This window comes from Perna viridis, chromosome 4 (genome assembly GCF_037379345.1).
Source record: "Perna viridis isolate PV_CMFRI_1.1 ecotype Kerala chromosome 4, ASM3737934v1, whole genome shotgun sequence".
Taxonomy (NCBI): Eukaryota; Metazoa; Mollusca; class Bivalvia; order Mytilida; family Mytilidae; genus Perna; species Perna viridis.
The window spans coordinates 6,058,215-6,079,173 of NC_142448.1; the positions used below are offsets into that span (position 1 = coordinate 6,058,215).

Here is a 20,959-nt window from a genome sequence, read left to right on the forward strand (position 1 = left end):
ACCAGTCCCTGAACACTTACAGATTATTCCCCCTTGACTTACCTTCCCGAACGTGAGATTATGAAGATTGTAGATTGCTTATTTCAATACTTAATAAAACAATATGTCACTTGAATAAAATTCAATGATTTTTCAAGGACTCTTGGCAAAGATACAGGATTTAATGACTTTTCAAGGCCTTTAATTTTCAAAATGAAATTCCATGACATTTCAAGGATTCAAGGACCCTGCACTATGTAGAGAAGGCATTCAGATGTTTTATCTAGGTTTGGGGTATGTTCAATAATTATCAAAATCTTACCCCAAAAATGTGAGAAATTCAAATCAACTAGAAAATATCATAATTCAAGACAGAAAGACAAATATGGAATAGAAAGACACATGAACTACAGCCTCAGTTTTGTTGAAGCAAGTGAATAATAACACATTTTACCCATAAATTAAGAGCATCAAAATATACTGCTGAGTTATCATGTTCCTGTTCCTCTATATCATCCAATTTATTGGAGCTGTATGGAGCTATCTGTACACCTGCAATTAAAAAGGGTTTATAGACATAACTACAATAGTTGTAAGATAGACAAGCTGAGAAAGAAATGAAATATCAGTTAACAGATTCCTTTAATATCACCAACATATTTTTGTAGTTGACTTTATTTCGTTTAGTCTGTATATATTTATTACTGTTAGAAAAGAAAAGTACTCTATGACATTGAGTATACTGTAAACTTATTAATTTTCACATATTCTGTCAAATTTTCGGGGTTTCAAAAAAAAATTTATTATTGCTATATAGTGTCAAAATCCATTTCGTGGCTTTTTGTCCAACAGGAAAGTAGGGAGATCACAGTTTACATTATTCAGACCAAGGGTTCGGAAACGGTCAAAATTGCCAGTCATTGACCGACAAATTTTGCAAATGACCAATGACCATTTTCCAAAATCAGACAAAAAAAAATTGTCAACCATTATAAAAAAAAACAGTCTGTGTGGTGTTATTAGTGTATAAACATCCTGTCTGTCTACCGGAAGTTTTTGCCTGTTTGCCTATGTGATGAAAAAGTCCCAGAGATACGATATTTTGTTTACATGTTAGAACATCCATGTGTGGTCGAAACTGAACTCATTCACTCGTTCTGATGTTTTGTAAAAGACAGAGTATGTGATGAAAGAAATCAAATTCCAATATTTATCTTAAAATAACTAAATAAAAAAGTTTTTTTTTAAAGTTTATTTTCGATCTGAGCATATAAAAGACTGACACAAACGTCTGCTGAAGTTTGATGAAATGAGCAGCATGTGCTGTCAAAATTTGCGGACCCTTGATTCAGACCAACAAGTATGATATAATGAAATGCTACTCACTACACTGTGATGTATCTTCACCATACTGGAACACAATATTGGGGGTCACTATTTCAAACACAACCTAAAATACAAGATATCAATAAATATTCCAAACTACATCAAATGAATACAAAATACATATATATATAAACAGTTCTTCAAAAAATAGATGAAGAGTCATTTTTACTTACTATCACAACTGAGAAGTCACCCTACATTAGCGTGTATCAAGTCCCATTATTCAAAAATATAAATTAAAAATACAAAATTCATATCAATTTAAATCAATAAAAAAAACACTACTATTCACTACTAACAATGAGCATGTGATAAAAACAAAACACTTCAGAATGTTTAACTAACCAGAGCAGATATGACTTTAAATATCATGTCTTTTATTCCTGCAGCTTCCTCTTCAGTCTTCTTTTCAACACTCTATAATTAGACGATCAATCAAACAGAATTAATTAGTTGCAGTTGCAATATCACAAAAAAAATGTCAAAGGTTTACTATAAGTGAATATACAATGTTCTTATAAAAGCTGAAAGTAACTGAACATTAATGTCTCTACTTTTCCTTGTATATGAAGATTAGCAGGTATCCTCTTGTTTATTGATTTACTATGAAGAATAGAAGGTACCCTCTTGTTTATTGATTTATTTGTTATGACTGCTTTTGTTGTTGTCTACTGGATATTTCCTTTAAATCATCAGTTCTTCATGAATAAATTAGAAAAAATGTGAGCAATACTCACTAACTTGATACCCTCCTAAACTGATAACATACACCTTTTGACCTCAATTTGATTCGGATCTAAATTTAAAATATGAGGTGCACAATGGGAACATGTAAAAAAGATTCTGTGAAAGTTTCATTCAATTCCATTTGATCATGTAGGAGGAGTAACGGATAAGAGATGGGTATCCCCATATGCAACAGAATGAAGGAAGGACACTCCTTTTACAATATAGCCACCACTTTGCAAGCGGGTGGGGAGCATGATAAAATGCTTTATAGGGTGCAGCTTGATACAAACATGGAGGTTGAACCCAGAACAGTTTAGACTAATATGAATACACAATTCAAGCTTGATGCAGCTCCAAATTTTGATTGAAATTTAAATATTTTACACAGGATAACAATTTGACCGCAAAAAAAGTTAAATCTTTTTGGCCCCTTATTCATAAATGGTTTCATACACAACCCCCTAAATCAATCCCAGGCTTCCTTTTTGGGGTATGGCACTTAATGGTACAATTTAAAAAGAGATTCACTCACTTGTAGCCAAATTATTATTATTGTATGACCCCATTTTAACTACTTCCGAAACAGCTCTGGTCACAACTGCAGCACAATCCCATCTTTCCTTTTGAGGTATGGCACCTTGTGGTACATTTTTAAAGACATACATTCACTAATAGTCAAGTTGCTGTCAGGACATAATGACAATGCTTGTTTCTGGTCACTTTTCTGTCCCTTATACCTTAAAGGTTTGTACCATAAATCAACCCCAGCCTTCATTTTGTGCTACAGACCTTGTAGTACAATATCATAAAGATCTAAAAACTGATACTCAAGTTACTGAATGGGCATAAAATGTTTACTGACAATGAAGACAACAAAGACAGATGATACCATTACACAACCACAATTTTTGTTGCAGTCATATAACAAATCTTGATAAAGCCATTAACGGACTGTGTAAAAAAACTATATAACAGTCTATAAAATAATAACTTACATATTGCTTAATGGTAGATATTTTATCTATTCCATTGTATAAAGCTTCAGCCTATAAATAAACAATATCAAGATACCAGGTTTGTCATTAAAAATGAAGAAACAATAAGAAGTTATTACAAAGTTCACTAGACCCTAAACACAAAATCATATCTGGAAAAAAAATTACTTGTAAACATTCTAAAAATCTCATTTCTTTTTAACATTTGCTTGAATGCAAATTCTGGACATACCCATGAAATGCACATGAGTCTACAACAAAGTTAATCAGTTTTTTAATTAAACAGGCTGTTTGTAAATTTAGCACTGAGGGAAAGGAAATAGTCTGGTAGACCTTATGTATATGACTAACATTCAATAAATGAAATTCATTTAAATAAATTATAAATACATTTCAGAGGGTATGATCAAAATGACAGAAATTCTTCAATACCAATTCACAAGATGTTCTAATCCTCTCTACAATGCCATCATGTCCCAGACTCTGAAGACAAATCCATAAGGGGAGACAATTCAGCTTAAGCTGAGAGTTGAATGTATTTAAACCTGCAGCTATCACAAGAGCTGGATCATTAGACTTATATAATGTCTTTAAAAAGTTAAGGAAAGTTAAAAACAGCGATTAAAAAAAACAATTAAAATATATATTGATACATTTGGTTTATTTTCATTTAATTTAATCTAAAATTAAATGAAAATATAATGAAAGTATAAAAATGAAAGAACCTTACTGAGCACACTCAAATACCCCACACACTCCTAATACTGAATATTTAGTAAGAGAAAAAAGTCAATCACATCCATGTTTTCATGGTCAACAACCAAAAAATGTCAATAAAGGATACAGAATGAGGAAGTCCAGGTATTCCCAACCATTTACCAATATCTACAGTCATACTGTCACCACACTTAGCATTCTGTAGAGATGTTGGTACAGAGAACATTGTCAGTGTAGCCAAACTATTCCTAAAAATTAAAATTGTCAATAAAAAAAATGAGTAAAAAGGCATTTTGTATTGATCTAGAAAAGTGGCAACATTAAAAAAATGAACACAGAATTGTTTAAAACTTATTAACTAAGCAGTAAAAATTTTGTGCTGAGAAAATGAGCCTGACACTTTCATACTTTAAAGGTTCTAGGTTGCATCATGCATGAAGTTGGGTTTCTGTAGGGCTGAATGTAAGGAAACATACAACTGATCAGATAAATGGCCAAAAGCAAAATCATTTTGTTTAATTATACCTGCCAAAAAATGTGACCAAAACATTTGTTGACATTCAAATATTTGAATAATGAATGAAGAGACAAACTGAATGTCCATAAGAGTTTAAGTAAAATTATGACCACAATCAGGATTTTGTAGAACTGTGTTAGATTAGCTTAAGTTTCTTACCCTTCAACATGTAACCAGATAGAATTGGTTTTACATATCTGCTGTAGTTCATCTAAATTATCTACCTGACCAGTCAATGGAGTTCCTGAAATCAATTTGATAAAATACTACTTCATGTTTTCCTGAATCTATTGATTCACACCCGGATAACATTTACTTATAAAATATTGGTGGATTGTACAAAAATGTAGACTTATCAGCATTTGTATCACATATCTATACTGATATATCTTTAGTTCTCAGTAACTTGACTATATACAACTCTGGCATGTACTTTCAATCAAGTGAAGTCCAGATTCATAGGGCCATATTGCCTAGCTATACAACCAGCATCATTCAACTTTATACTGATGATATATGAATTTATGCATCAAATATCACCGATCAACCTGTAGTCAACTTTGGTAATTACCACAACCAGTTGAAAAGCAAAATTCTACTAGCACAAATATTTGGGATCTTACCTGCAAAACAGACAAGCATCACTGGAGTTTTTGCAGCAGCAATATCATCTTTGATCAGCTCCTTCAGGACATCAATGTTCTGCAAATACAGAGAAAACTTAATCAAACAAGCTTTAAAATACAAAAAGTAAAAGGTTGAGTAAACTGACTGTAAAAAACTGGATAAATATCTTGAACATACATTAATCAGTATTGGAATATTAAGTAATAATGGTTGTAACCACGTATATTTCAAACATAATTATTTTTTTGTAAATTAAAGATTAGTATTAAGTTCTTATTCAGTCATTTAAAAATGTATGTCGTTTTTGTTCAACATGAAAAAATTTCTTCAGTAATACACTGTTTACAGAAAATTGAGGTGAATGATTAAAAAATTCTGCTTAGTAGTTCAGTACATAGTGACTTTCACCTACCATTCTGCCAACAGCTCCATTCATAGTAATTACTGGTACAGTGCAGATACACGATAAAGGTAAACCAAGCTGAAATGACCAAATTTATACAGAACTAATATTATAACATGGCTTTACACCTTTATTCTTTATTTCTCCAAAACCAAAATACAATGGTACAGAGAATATAAACACAGAAATTTATGGAAATACAAAATAAACAAATACGACGGTAATACAGAGGTATCAGCATTTGTTAAATTAACAAACAACTATACCAGGAGATTACATTTTTGAGTTAATAATACCTATAAATTTGCAGAGATTGTTTAAATCAGCAATGTTTCTATTATTCATTAATTCATTGAACTTAATATTGTTTCGTCTGTCTCTAAATATCTTGAGATAACGACCAAGCTCTTTGTAAAAATTAAATGAAACCATTGTCATACATATTTGTATTTACCACAGACATACCAAACACTTTGTTATTCATTTGACTTTGGATTGTTATTCTTATCTTTGCTTGGCATCATAATTTTGTAAGTAGCTTTGGTTGAATGACCTTTTAATTGCATAGAAACTCAAAAGAAAAAAAACTTTTCCAATCTCATCAATGTAAAAAAATTCTCTTATTTGCATATTATACCGTATAGCGGTTATTTTCGCGGTGGTTTTATTTTCGCTTATTTTCGCGGTGCGACGGAAATCGCGAAAATAAATCCCGCGAAAATATCCATCTATCGGAATACATATTTTCAACTAAATAGCAAGGGGACTTTCCATATTTCCTAACGGTAGACGGATCAATATGTATTTAAATTGTGAATACTTTTTAAGATCGATCAACCCCGACATTCTAGTCCGACGTCATGAATGAATCTCACTACATTTCACACAAAATAGTATTACGACAGGAATGCTAAGTAAAAGTTGAAAATGAGCATCTTAAATTTTTTCAAGCCGAAAACCTTTGTGCCTTCTGAAAAATCAGAATTGGCTGATGTAGTGGGTCCAAGTGCTTTGAAAGAAGCAAATGAGCGTGTGATTGAAATCATATATCAAAATAGTCTTTGTTCCAGCTTGCTGTACTGACAGACTGCAGCCCATGGATGTTAGTGTACAGAAGGCTGTAAAAAATCACATGCGTGGTTCTTTCGAACAATGGTACTCAAATGAAATCGTCAAACCATTAGATAAAAAGGAACAAATAGACGAGGAAATCATTAATCCTATGGATTTGTCACTTAGCAGATTAAAACCGCTTTCCGCAAAATGGCTGGTTAAGATGTTTCAACATATCAAAAACAATCCGGAGATTGTCCGAAGTGGATTCCGAGAAACCGGAATTAATGTTGTCTTGGGTGACCTTCTCGAGGACGAAATACCACTTGCTAGGATGTCACGCTCAAAATGATTTGATTTTATTTTAATACCGTATTATCTGTATATGTTTTATTCTGACTTTGTCTTTCTTGTCATTCAATAAAATATTTTATCTTTTAGTGTTTCGTACTTAAAACAATTTCCTTTTAGTACTGAACATTTCCGTTTTTGCAATGATGCATCTTTTTTTTATTTCCTACAAAAATGAAACAAAAATATATGTACACAACACACTTACCGCGAAAATATTTTGTTGCAAATTCACGAACCGCGAAAATTTTTTACACACTTTTTGATACAGAAACCGCGAAAATTTACCCCCGCAAAAATAACCCGCTATACGGTAAGACTAGAAATAAGGAAATTCCTTTTAATTGCATAAATATTTTTTTTTCTTCAAAATTTACTATTTATCTTTATTCTCATAAATAAATTGATATAGAGAAAATAAACAAATACAATTTGAGACGCAAGAAAAAAAACACACACACAGACAAATTGCAAAAAAAAAAATGCACATAATATTTACACAAAAATATTTACATAAAACAATGTATGTTAGTGAAATACCTTAGTTTTTTAAAGGACTTAGTTTTTACAACAATATATTCTCTTTCTTGTAACTAGACACTATGACAGAAATGTTATTAGACATTATAACAGAATATGTCCCACTTCAATATTGAAAGTATTAAGTATTTTCTCTTTCTGTTAATTGCATATTCCTGTTAATTGCAGATTTTTTTCTGACAAATAGGCTATGCAATTAATAGGAATCCACTATACTGCATTTAATGCTTAAAGAATGATTATTTAGTCAACCAAATGAGAGGATATTATAAAACATTTTATATTTTATAAGGCACTAAATAATGTTTCACTGGGTGCAGCTTGATACAACTGCAGATGTTGAACCCTGAATATTGACACACAATTCAAGCTTTATGTAACCTTAAATTTTGATTGAGATTAACATTTGCCACAAGAAAAAAATTTGCACAGAATCAAAGTAGACCCTTTTTTAATTCTAATTCCTAAATTGTTTGTCCAGCTACATTTTCAAAAATCAATCCCAACCTTTCTTTTGAATTTTGGCACCTTGTGGTACAATTTGAAAAAAAAATTATCATCTAAAAATCAGGAAATGCTTGTTTCTGGCCCTTTTCAGCCAAGCCTTTCTTTGCTGGTATGGCACTATACAGAACAATTTGAAAGAGATACATTTATTTATAGCCATATTATTGTAAGGACATCGGAAAAAATGCATGCAATTCCTTTTTGGTCATCATTCTTCAATAGAACAAGTCTTAACCCCACAACCCTTGTCTGACCTCTGTCCTCGTACCTCAACAGAACAAGTCCAAATCCCACAACCTTAGCCTGACCTTTGTCTTTATTCCTCAATAGAACAAGTCCTAAACCCACAAATAAACCCTAGTCTGACCTTTGTGGTATAAAATATTGCAGAACAATATTGATTTTTCTGAAGTTATATACAAGTACACTGTAGTTAAATTCTATGACATGCTTGTTTTTGGTACTATTTCCAAAACGATTGGGACTATAACCCCAGTAAAATTTTATAAAGATCAACCAACTTATATACAAGTTATCACACAAAAACCAACTGTCTACAGACTATCAAGACACAGACGATGACAGCACCATACCATTATACAACCTAATTTTTTTTGGGGTACTATAAAATAAAAAAAAAATGTTATTAAAACATTAAGAAGTTCACCTCAAACTTAAATCAATAAAACTAAATTATTATATATAGATATCAGTGATTTACAGAATGCTCCCAGTGTAAAAATTTGTGAAACTCTCTGACTTTCTCCTGTCAAAACATCACAAAACATCACATGTATATCAATCCACAGTTTACTGAATTTGAATTTAATGTTGAAAATAGCAACAAAAAAGGGAGAAAACCCATGAAATATATAGGATAATTAATTGGTTATTGGTTTCTTGTGCCAAGAACACATTAAAATTTAACTGGTATGAGGAAGAAATTCCACACACAAGTCAAATCGAGGCATTCTTCATGATCATATTTTGGTTATTCACTCTTTCCAATTGATTATCCTATTATCATATCACTGTTATGACTGGATCAAATACTAACCCGTAGGCAGAGATAGTTAGAAACTCCAGGTTTGGCAGCAGCACTAACATATATTACAGGAGGTCTGGAATACAAGGCTTCAAATCCTTCTGTTGGATATTTGGGATATTTCTGATACATTGCTAATCTACATATTTTTACCAATCCATCCTTCTCCTCTTCGTGGTAAACAACTGAGCAATCACCAAATCTGTTGATAGTATACACATGTGAAGAAGATTGAGATATTCAATTTGATCAAACAACACTTTGATGACGTACAGTATTATTCTGTACATAATTTCATTTTTATAAGGGAAAATATACATCAAATATATACCATTTTAAAGCATGATACTTGTACATTCAAACATAAAGCAGATAACAATGTTAATGTCACTATAATGAATGTTTATTTAAAATCCGAAGAATTCTATGTCGAATTGATCATCAGACTGGAGCAGGCCTATATACTGCTAATCAGTCAACAGTCTGTATCATTGAATGCCAGATTGTCATCGCTATCAGCTGATTTGTAGTTATAGTAAGTGTTGTTTTGACAGAGAACATCATCTTCTGTCTTTGAAATGCAACACTTCTTAAAAGGACTTTATGATGAAGCTGGGATCCAATGAAGTCCAGGCATCAAAAATCCATTGGCAAATTGTAGGTAGAGTGGGTTTCCTGCAAAGTCCCAAGGGTGTGAAAGTGTGTGGTCCCTCTTAATTCCAGTTGTTCCAAAATCTAGTGGTTGCAGTACACTGGTTATCCCACTGGGTATAATGCCTAGTGCTGTATCTTGGTTTTTCATCATTTTCTTTGCTGTGTGGGACATCTGAAGGCATCTAAAACTTGAACTAATTGCTTGAGTGATTCAGATCAACATCTCCATATGATCTTTAACCAGACTATCGACAACTAATCGTCTATTCAGCCATAAGCTTGTACACATATCACTTCACCAGTTGGAAAGTCATCATTGTCATTCTTTTGAAGATTACATAGGGTGGTAGCTTCCCTCCATCAGCTGTGAAGGGGAGCATGACAGTAAATCTGTTTTTCTCATTGCCAGTAGTTGAGATGTTCACAGTCTTAGCATCCTTCTTGTTGATTGTGTTTGAGTATTGCAGTTTGAACATGATAGGCTTTGGTCTGCGTTACCTATCTGACGAAGTTAAAAGTTGTGGATTCAGCATTGTTTTATGATGAAATCTAGGAGTTAGTTCTTGTAGTCCTCTGGCAGCCATTGTGAAATGTGAGTACATATGTGTATGGAAAGGTTAATGCTTCTACATAGGAAGGCATATGTCCTGTTCTCAGATGCTTTGAAGTGAATAATTTGGTGGTCATTGGTGATGGATCTTGGCCTTCAGTTGTAGATTAGTCGTAGATATAGCTACCACCTTGTGGTCTGACTATAGTACACCAATCAATAAGAATCTTTTCTAATTGCAGCCACTAAGTGGACTTTGCCCACTCTACTTTCTTCTGTTTAGGAATATTTAGCAGACAGTCTATCACAGTGAATTAACTATCTGAAACAGGGAATTTTCTGCTTGGTTGCCATTTGCTTCTGCAAAGGCTATCACCCTTTTCTTTTGAATGGTAAAAATGAATTAACAGTACTATTTTTATTACCTGTACATTAATTGAACTACTTCACAAATAATTCATCAATTAAGAAAGCCTTTTATATTGCCTTAAATTAAAAATAATCAAAAGAATAATTTTACAAGGTGTAAGCTGTCATTATATAAGTCCCTAAGTCAAAGCTGTCATCAACTAAATAACAGGTATCAGTAATAAGCTTGGTGTCATTAAAGTTAATTGTCTGATATCTTCCATTTCGAAAACCAAGCGTGATCGACAGATTGACGGACAGACGGATGGACGGAGTGCAAACCTAAGCCCCCTTCGGCATTTGCCGAAAGGGGACAACAAACATAATTAGAATATACAAAGTAATCAGATATGATCAACAAACATGACTAGAATATACATAGTAATCATATTTGATCAACAAACATGACTAGAATATACAAAGTATTCAGATATGATCAACAAACATAGCTAGAATATACATAGTAATCAGATATGATCAACAAACATGACTAGAATATACAAAGTAATCAGATATGATCAACAAACATGACAAGAATATACATAGTAATCAGATATGATCAACAAACATGACTAGAATATACAAAGTAATCAGATATGATCAACAAACATGACTAGAATATACATAGTAATCAGATATGATCAACAAACATGACTAGAATATACAAAGTAATCAGATATGATCAACAAACATGACTAGAATATACAAAGTATTCAGATATGATCAACAAACATGACAAGAATATACATAGTAATCAGATATGATCAACAAACATGACTAGAATATACAAAGTAATCAGATATGATCAACAAACATGACTAGAATATACAAAGTAATAAGATATGAACAACAAACATTGATCAATATAAACTATGCAATTGATAAAAGAATAAGCTGAAAGGTACTTCATTATTAAATGAACATGAATTTGTGACAAACTTACCAAGTGAAATTTGTTCATTTCGGCCCTCACACACAACTGCAATTTTAGTAAATTTTCCTTGTGCCCAATACACCTAAACTATACTTTTTTTCTAAAATTTCCGAAGCCAAGAAGAGGTGCAAGGAATACATGCATGTGGGATATACACAGAAGAATATGGTAACTAGAGTAGTAGATTATTGTAAGTACAAATAGTGTGAAATCAATCTCACAAAAAAATTATCTCTGCTTTAATGGGACTTTAAACAAGTAAAACTTATGTTGGATTGTCTTTTCTTGTAGGAATCCAACAATTATCACCTTTTTTCATCAAAGTATGATGTATTATCTTCCTATAAAATTTTATTTGAAAAGACTGCATAATATTTTGCACTTGTATAAAAAAATATACCTCTTCTTTTTCAAAAAGAGGGGGAATAATTATTAAAAACTATACCTGAACAGTCTCGACAACCATAATTCACAATCTGATATGATCTTAGATGTAAATTTCTTGAGATGTTCATCGTCGAGAGTAGATACATAAGCTGACAAACTGTGGGCTGTTAAAGCTACTTTAGCATGGGTGTCTAGTTCTTGTAACCTACCAGTACTATAATGATACAGATTCTCAATTATATAGATAGTTAAAGTCTCCATCATTTCAACTGATGTTACATATTGTGATATAAATTTATGTTTGGTGTCAACACCTAATATTCAGTCAGGGATGTAACCTATTCCACTTATTTTTTAAGTAACTATTTTCAGTTTTGCAAAAATGTAGCTAATAACTTATATCAGTTATTACGAAAAATGTATGTAATTTTATCCCAAATTTCAAATACAAGATTAATTTTCTTTCAGATGTTTAGATACTTACTAAGTTGATAGACATCTTTAGTCTAGAATAAATTAATTACAATTGGTGTCTATAGTGGATTATTGTGCCCATGTTCACATTATAACAACACCCATGGGATATTGAATTGAAATTATCTGTTCCAGACTTTTGAAGCACTTCATTAGGCCTTTACAATGACCTAATTTTAGAAGAAAAAAAAATGAATCAGGTATCATGGGTTTTCTCCTTTTTGTTAAAATTAGGAGTTTATCAAATTTTCAAGGGCGAGAACTCTAGCTGCAAAATAACTGTTTCCATTTATCAAATATCAAAATATGTAACTGAATAAAATTAATCTGTAAAATAACTTCTACAGCTTACACCCCTGACTTAGTATTTGACGAAACTTCAGAATATGACTGGATAGAAATTTTGCATATAGAATATACAATTTTTTTTTTTACAAATATCACTTCTTTGCAAGAAATACCATCACAAAGAAAGACAATTCAATAAAAGCTAAAGCTTCAATCGAAAACTACGTTGGTTTATTCTTCTAAAAACTGCCAAGAAATAAATGGCATTTTGTTCCTGGATTTGATCAAAAACTTTTTGCACTTCTTTGAAAAGAAAAATAATTATTGATATTGATTGAAATAAATCTGTATTCGGAATATTAAAATATTTTTCCCTGCCTACTAACCCACTAAATTGGAGAGTTGGGAAAGGGAACACAATACATAAGACCATACCATTTATATTTATCTGAGGGGACAAAAAAATGGAGGCAATACCATTTATGTTTATCTGTTTCAGATCCTTCCTCTTCCTGAACATCTTCAATGCTTCCAAACAAAATCAAATCTTCAACTTGCTTCATGATTTCAACCATATCTTGTCCACTGTTCAAAATAAAAAGTAAAGAAATAAATCATATGTCTGGTAATGAACTAGACTACAGAAATAATCACAGAAACTGAATCACTTGTCTGGTAATGAACTAGACTACAGAATATCACAGAAACTGAATCACATGTCTGGTAATGAACTAGACTACAGAAATAATCACAGAAACTGAATCACATTCTGGTAATGAACTAGACTACAGAAATAATCACAGAAACTGAATCACATTCTGGTAATGAACTAGACTACAGAAATATCACAGAAACTGAATCACATGTCTGGTAATGAACTAGACTACAGAAATAATCACAGAAACTGAATCACATTCTGATAATGGACTTGACTACAGAAATAATCACAGAAACTGAATCACATTCTGGTACAGAACTAGACTACAGAAATAATCACAGAAACTGAATCACATTCTGGTAATGGACTTGACTACAGAAATAATCACAGAAACTGAATCACATGTCTGGTAATGAACTAGACTACAAAAATATTCACAGAAACTGAATCACATTCTGGTAATGGACTTGACTACAGAAATAATCACAGAAACTGAATCACATGTCTGGTAATGAACTAGACTACAAAAATATTCACAGAAACTGAATCACATTCTGGTAATGGACTTGACTACAGAAATAATCACAGAAACTGAATCACATGTCTGGTAATGAACTAGACTACAGAAATAATCACAGAAACTGAATCACATTCTGGTAATGAACTAGACTACAGAAATAATCACAGAAACTGAATCACATGTCTGGTAATGATCTAGACTACAGAAATATCATAGAAACTGAAACACATGTCTGGTAATGGACTTGACTACAGAAATAATCACAGAAACTGAATCACTTGTCTGGTAATGAACTAGACTATAGAAATAATCACAGAAACTGAACCACATGTCTGGTAATGAACTAGACTACAGAAATAATCACAGAAACTGAATCACATTCTGGTAATGAACTAGACTACAGAAATAATCACAGAAACTGAATCACATGTCTGGTAATGATTTAGACTACAGAAATATCATAGAAACTGAAACACATGTCTGGTAATGGACTTGACTACAGAAATAATAACAGAAACTGAATCACTTGTCTGGTAATGAACTAGACTATAGAAATAATCACAGAAACTGAACCACATGTCTGGTAATGAACTAGACTACATAAATAATCACAGAAACTAAATCAAATGTCTGGTAATGAACTACTTAACAGAAATAATTATAGAAACGGACACAGGTTAAAAGACATTAAAAATGCCATCATTGACCACAATATAGCAGCTTAATATCTTACCCCCCCTTCAATGCCTGGGGTATGTGCTCTGTCTGTCTGTCTTTAATTCTTTGTTTTCTCTCATCTTCCATGTTTCTGAAAAAAAGGACAATGGGATAATTCACACATTGATCACTTAATTTGTATAGATATTCTGGTCCAGAAATAAAAATGAGAATCAGAATGTGAAAAAGCTGAGACAATACTAAGTTAACATTTAATTTAACTACATTTTGTGTACTTCTTAAAATTGTGTCATAACTTCAACTTTTAACCATTTTATTCCAATGGATCAGAGACTAGTCAAGTACAGAATTTCTTACCTCAAATTTCCAAATAAAATATTTTCGTTAATTTTTCCTTATCAAACAGAATAAATTTCATTCTTTGCTTTAGTTTCATTCATATTTGACAGTCAAACAATATACATGTAGTTTCAAGCTCATTTAAGTTATTTTTATTACAGAGAAAACTTTTTTAAAATAATATACAAGATCTTACTGTGTGCCCCATTGCATAGTTAATATATAGACGAGAAACTAAAATGGCAGATCGTAAACAATTCGTTGTAAATGGAACTGCAGAAAACAGTCTCATTTACTTGGAACTTAGAAATTAAACTACATATTAAGAATGTTTAGTAATGTTTTCTATGTTTTATGACAGAAGTTTTATCATTTAGCATGTTTAACATGTCAGTTTTCCCTAGAATTTGCCAAACAATTTTCAGTCCCCAAATAGATGAGTGTAAGTTCATAAGAACTCGCCAAAGCCACCTCTGCTTGCATTTAATGAGTTGGAAAGTGATGGTTTTCCACACTACAATTCATTATTCTATATAATTATAAAACTTCCTTCAGTTTTTATCCTTTTATATATACTGTTAAACACTGGTTGTTGACATGTTTCAGGTTTCAGTTATCTTTCCTTGGATCTGATTTCCAAATAAAGTGAATTCATATTCATTTATAAATCAGTGGAGTTCTCAAAAAACATCATCATCATACCCCAGTTTTACACAATGAATAAAAGGGCTATTTAAATGTTGATAGATATAAGTCAAGTTGTACATTTTTGAACTTGTATCTCATCAGTATTTCCTCTATACCTGGCTATTCAAATGTATTGAGGTTGATGCACTTGTTTCTTCTATGATATTTATTGACAGTACTTTCTAATGACTTCATGTACTATTTACTTGGTCACCAGAAATTAATGCTTACCATCTACTGTGAAAGTTCTTTAATCATGGATACCAATTTTCATGGATTAGGGAAGAAACATAAGTTCGCAGATTTTTTAATCCTTAGTTTTGTGGTTTTCAGTATACACATCAATGGAAATCTCCTTTTCCTTGGGAACCAATTTCGTGGTTTGGCCTACCCACTAAATCCACGAAGATTGATACCCCACGAACAATAGTACTATCACAGTATTATATTTGACACTTACTTTGCTAGCTTGTCTAAAATTTCTGTATTTGCCTGGACATGTTTTTCTAAATCTTTCATCATAGGGTCCATGAACATCTGAATCATAGAATAAAAATATTACAGCATACTATGAAACATTTTGTTCCCAAAAGATTTTTTATCATAATAAACAAAGTATTTGTGCTAGAAATGTATAAAATACTGTAACATTGACTTTTTCTCAACATGTCATAGTTTTCCTTACCTCTTTCGTCTACCTGGACTTTTTATAAGCAACTCTATGGGCATTTCTAGAAAAACAGACGACGTTTACTCTACCAGTGTAACTGGTCCATGTTCCCAGTTTTTAGTGGAGTCTGAGTTGCTCATTTACTTTTGTTACTTCGTATGTATTATTTTGGTTATTTTATGTTCTTTGTTGTGTGTCTGTTTTCCATGTCTGGTCTTTGACCCCTGGCTTACATTCCTTTGATTTCCATTAGAATCTTGGTTCCCTTAATTACTCTTTGTTAACTTGATGTTGTTAATGGGCTCATATCACAAATTATAAATGATCTATGAGAAGTAACTAACAGCTATGATCTTCATAGAAGTGGCTAATAAGATGCAGTCACTTCTACAAAACAAACGCTTTTTAGAATTCTTTTATAAACACATTCATACTTAATAATGGGAGTAGATGTATATTTGACACAAGATTCAAGCAGTAAATTATTTTTGATTTACAGCATTGCATGTAAATATCTTAGTAAAAAACAGAACTACAGTGAATGACATATTACAGTCAGTGTGATGGACTAAGATTCCTAGTGGCACTTCGTCAACAGTTGACATTGTCCATACTGAGTTTGAGTAGGTACTTTTTTTCTCAATTGGTGAATCTAACCACAATATTTATCTTATGTGGGCTACTGTACATTTTTTGTAAGTCAACTACTACAGTATAACACCCAGTGTTATAACATCTGTAAATTAGGATATTTTGGTGTCAGATTATTTTGGCGGTTAATTTTCTGTCAAAATATGCATGTTTAAGTATTGTGTTTAATTTTGATGCATTCAGAGTGTAACACATGAAAGTGTATAATTTTGGAATTTTCTAACAGTAGAAATGATAACCCCTCAAGATTCTAGAGGGAATCTAACCAGCAGGTTGTTTTACATGGTAAAAATTGAATAGAGTCAAAATGCTAATATTTAATTGAAAGTTTGTAGGAGGAAATGCCAAGTAAATAGCTTCTTAATATGTTTTTAAAAATTTGTCAGTTTTAGGAATTTCTTACTGTTGTTGGAAGATTGTTCCACAGAGTTGGAACAGAGTAACTAAAATATCTTTTGTAGATTTGAGTTTACGTTCTAGAAATAGATAAGTTACTTCTGAATGTGTTTTGTAATGAGCAAGAGTTATCATTAGATATATACTTTATCTTATTTGAGAGATACGATGGAGATTCATTTCTTATACTTAAAAAAAAGGACACATTTGACAATGTGACATACAAATGTATCATCCTATTTTCAACTGTCAACCATTTCAATTGTTCGAACAAGGGTACAGATGTAGCAAGTAAATCTGTACCAAGGATTGGTCATGCAGCTCTTTTTTTGTGGTTGAATATTGCAATTCAGATTTTCTTGACTACAGTTTCCCCAAATGATTACAAAAATAATCAATTAGAGGTAAAATATAGGCTGAATAAAAAGGATTCCTTGAATCAAGATTTAAAAATTTCTTTATCTTTGATAGTAGATAAATAAGACTGGATATTTTTAGACATCCATCTTCCATCTGCTTTCACCAGCATAATTGAGGATTTATCCTATCCTCCCTCCTAGTAACTTCTCACAATTGGATATTTGAATAATATTAGAGTTTATTGAAAATGATTGAACATCACTTTGTGACAAAAGTTTCTGTCCGGTTCCAATTAACATACACTTTGTTTTAGAACATTTCTCTATTTCTACTAGGTTTTGTTGTAGATATGGTTTTAGTTTGATTATACCTTTTCCAGATAAATGAATTGTTGAATCATCTGTATAAAAATCAGTATTACATTTTTTTATGTGAAGTTGAAGTTCATTGATGTTTAAAATAAACTAGAGGATATAGAGAGCATGAAATGCCCACCTGGTCAAAAATATTCTTTATAGCTTTCTAAAGCTGGGCTCTTGACCTTACCGTACTATTGTCACAAGAAACATTTACTCAATACAGAGCATATTAGTTATCTACCTGGTTTTAATATTATAAAATAAATCTCTTTCAGCTAGGTGAGCTAACAAAAGGGGACCAAGAATGGGGAGATTTTGACTCAATCATGGGAATAACAATAAATGACATTGAATGTAAATTCCTATGAGATCAAAGACAATTGTGAGTTCTGTTCAAGATCTAACCAATTTTGATGATTATACATTGTACATGTCTATACATTATATACAGTAATACTATAAGTGTTTTAATGTCTTCTTATACATTTTTCTTAAGTAACTATCTTTGTAAGAATCATGCAAAAATAGTAAAATGTGATACACCACAAAAGAGGCTACATATTTTTATTTTTGTAATTAAGTTGTTTCATGGGTCTATACTATACTATGTGTAATTATTCATTCAAATCTGCCTGCTCTTAGGAGATAATCAACATTGAAAATCCAATACATTCTATTGTATTTGGGTGTCATTTACAGAGTTTTCTCCCTTAATTTTGAAATCTACAGTGCATTCTATATAATTTTTATCTCCTAAGAACACAGGTTATATGAAAAACTGAATGTTAATTTCTGTTTACTATGGCAATTCAAACAAAATATCAAAAATAAAAATATGTAGGCTTTTTACCCATTAATCACATTTGGCATGATTCTTAGCTAGAGTGCTGCTTAAATTAAAACCAGAACAGGCATTTTCAACAATGGTATGCCTTTTTCCAGATTTGTATGCCCCAGGCACTTTCTCCTTCCTAGGCACTCATGGAAACTTTTAGTAAGTGGCCCCTCGTCCACGCATTCGTGGATGGGGAGCCTCTTCAGGCTAATCGTCCACACAATCAGTTTGCTTCATGAACATACATAATTTTGATGGATACAAATGATTTCGTAAAAAAGTATTATCAAATTTATCTGCAAATGTATGACTATTAAAGTGTTTGCGAACTGTGATCACATTTAATAAACATGACAGTTTTTTATTTCTGTTATATAGTAGTCAGGCTGCATATTCGATAGTGGGAGCAAGCCAATGAGCTTGAAAATGGATGGATTTTATGTTGGTCAGACACAGAACAAGTAACAGAAGTTAAGATGTTTGTTGTCAGTCGATGCATCGTCTTTACCAGATGTTTTAAAAATTTGTAATAAAATCATGGACGAAAATGTGAATAGTGAATATCTCACGTTAAAAAAAGTACTTCAGTGCTGACACATGGGATGTTGTTAAAATTTTAGTTTCTTCAAAGAAGGACCAGTGTGAATGGACATGTTTCACATGTAAGGTGAATTAATGCCGGTATTAGTTCTGGATCATTTTTAATCGATATCTATACATGTGAACCTACCAGCAGTAGTTCAATTTGTACCGGAATTAAAACCTCCCTACTGTTCTACCGTTGAAATAGAAAATCTACCGCTTTCCAAACGTTATACCGTAAAAAAATTTTGGACACCATTTTTTTTATTTACTGAATGAAAAAACCTGAGAGGATTGAATAATGATACTTCCGGCTGATCTCGGGTAGACAGGTGAACATGTTAATTACCGTTAATTAGAGTCATAAACAGTAATTTAGAGCTTTAGTGGTTATCAACGAGACCTAATTTAAAAGATGTGTGATGATTGTAAAACAATAGGAGATGATTGACAATTATCCAATGTTGTAGTGGCACACACTTAATTGATTAAATGATTTATTACTGACGATTGGAACTGGTGTAAATATTGATGCGGGACATATATATGATCTTTTGATTGTTATGGAAATGTTGACCACGCAATCACTGAGAATGAAATTGACTCCCAAGTATGGTTTGTTTTTTTTCTTTATCTAAGTCAATGGAGGAATTAAGTGAATTTTTCTATTTGGAGCACTCTCACGATCATCAACTGTCAAAATGCCGAAACGTAATATTTCATCTTCAGCACCTTCTGCCAAGAAAGCATAGTACTGTTCCAAATTCAATGCTGTGTGGAAGTTAAAGTTAAAGTGGTGCGGAGCCAGTGATGACTATTTGAAATGAAATCATTTTGATGCATATTAATAGTAGCAATTGAACGTAGTGACGATTTTTAAATGAAAATTATATAATTAATAGTAGACATATACAAATGTAGGAATAATGACACTTTTAAATATAAAGATATTTATATTTATGCTGTTCTTGTTATGTACATATTGTCAATATGTATGGATATTTGTTACATCAGATATGATTTAATAAGTTTTATTGTATTTGTATTATTTTGTATATACATGTATTTGTATATTAAAATAAATTTCTCACAAATTTCACATTACTAACTTACATTAAGCATTTCCGTCACGATTCCGTGTGTTATTGACTCAAACCGGATGTATGAACGATTTGAGCCTGTACAGGCTCCCCGTCTCATCAGATGCATGATGAGCAGCCACTGCCAAACTTTTAAGCAGGACCATTTTGTGTCAAGAAGTTAATTGTATTAAAAATGGCCATTTCAGGTACTGTCAATTTATGGTATATTTAAAGCAATTCTGATTCGAATTACATAATTTTAAAAATGTGACAATGTAAGCACCTGTTGGAAGGCTATATCGTTTTGCATTTGTTGACTTGCCCCAGGAACTTGTGGAAAGAACTTAGGTTTTTCGAACGGCATTAAAGACTCGGTGAAAGAGACTTTCTTCGTAGCCTTTTCTTCCTCTACACTTCTATCAATCTCTAATGTTTGGTCGTTATTCATCGTGTTTTCTTCGATTAGTTTAGGCTCGACGAGCGGACGATCTATAGGAGCCTCAGCCATGTTTCCAAGTACACGCTGGCATTGATTGTCGTAAAATTTTTTTGCGAAACATTAGTTTTCAATGATAATTAGTCAAATTAATTATTTAAA

The 20,959-nt window shown here is 31.9% G+C and overlaps 1 protein-coding gene across 2 annotated transcripts in view; it reads right to left on the reverse strand.

The window, feature by feature from the left end:
• LOC148618638 (putative pyridoxal-dependent decarboxylase domain-containing protein 2) overlaps positions 1-20,893 on the reverse strand; it is a 33,000-nt gene extending 12,107 nt beyond the window's left edge. Inside the window, exons 1-15 of one of the 2 annotated variants that reach the window (XM_088577727.1) lie at positions 20,645-20,893; positions 15,887-15,963; positions 14,456-14,530; positions 13,022-13,129; positions 11,841-11,996; positions 8,862-9,051; positions 5,363-5,431; positions 4,947-5,025; positions 4,483-4,567; positions 3,934-4,054; positions 3,522-3,677; positions 3,090-3,140; positions 1,711-1,782; positions 1,366-1,429; positions 434-531 (exon numbers count right to left, since the gene is read on the reverse strand). In XM_088577727.1, the coding sequence (XP_088433853.1) occupies positions 434-531; positions 1,366-1,429; positions 1,711-1,782; positions 3,090-3,140; positions 3,522-3,677; positions 3,934-4,054; positions 4,483-4,567; positions 4,947-5,025; positions 5,363-5,431; positions 8,862-9,051; positions 11,841-11,996; positions 13,022-13,129; positions 14,456-14,530; positions 15,887-15,963; positions 20,645-20,869 (1,626 nt within the window). In that variant the 5' untranslated portion in view covers positions 20,870-20,893. Of the gene's footprint in view, positions 1-433; positions 532-1,365; positions 1,430-1,710; positions 1,783-3,089; positions 3,141-3,521; positions 3,678-3,933; positions 4,055-4,482; positions 4,568-4,946; positions 5,026-5,362; positions 5,432-8,861; positions 9,052-11,840; positions 11,997-13,021; positions 13,130-14,455; positions 14,531-15,886; positions 15,964-20,392; positions 20,569-20,644 lie in introns of those variants that run through there. The other variant, XM_088577728.1, reaches the window with a different exon arrangement.
• Between the last annotated feature and the right edge of the window lie 66 nt (positions 20,894-20,959).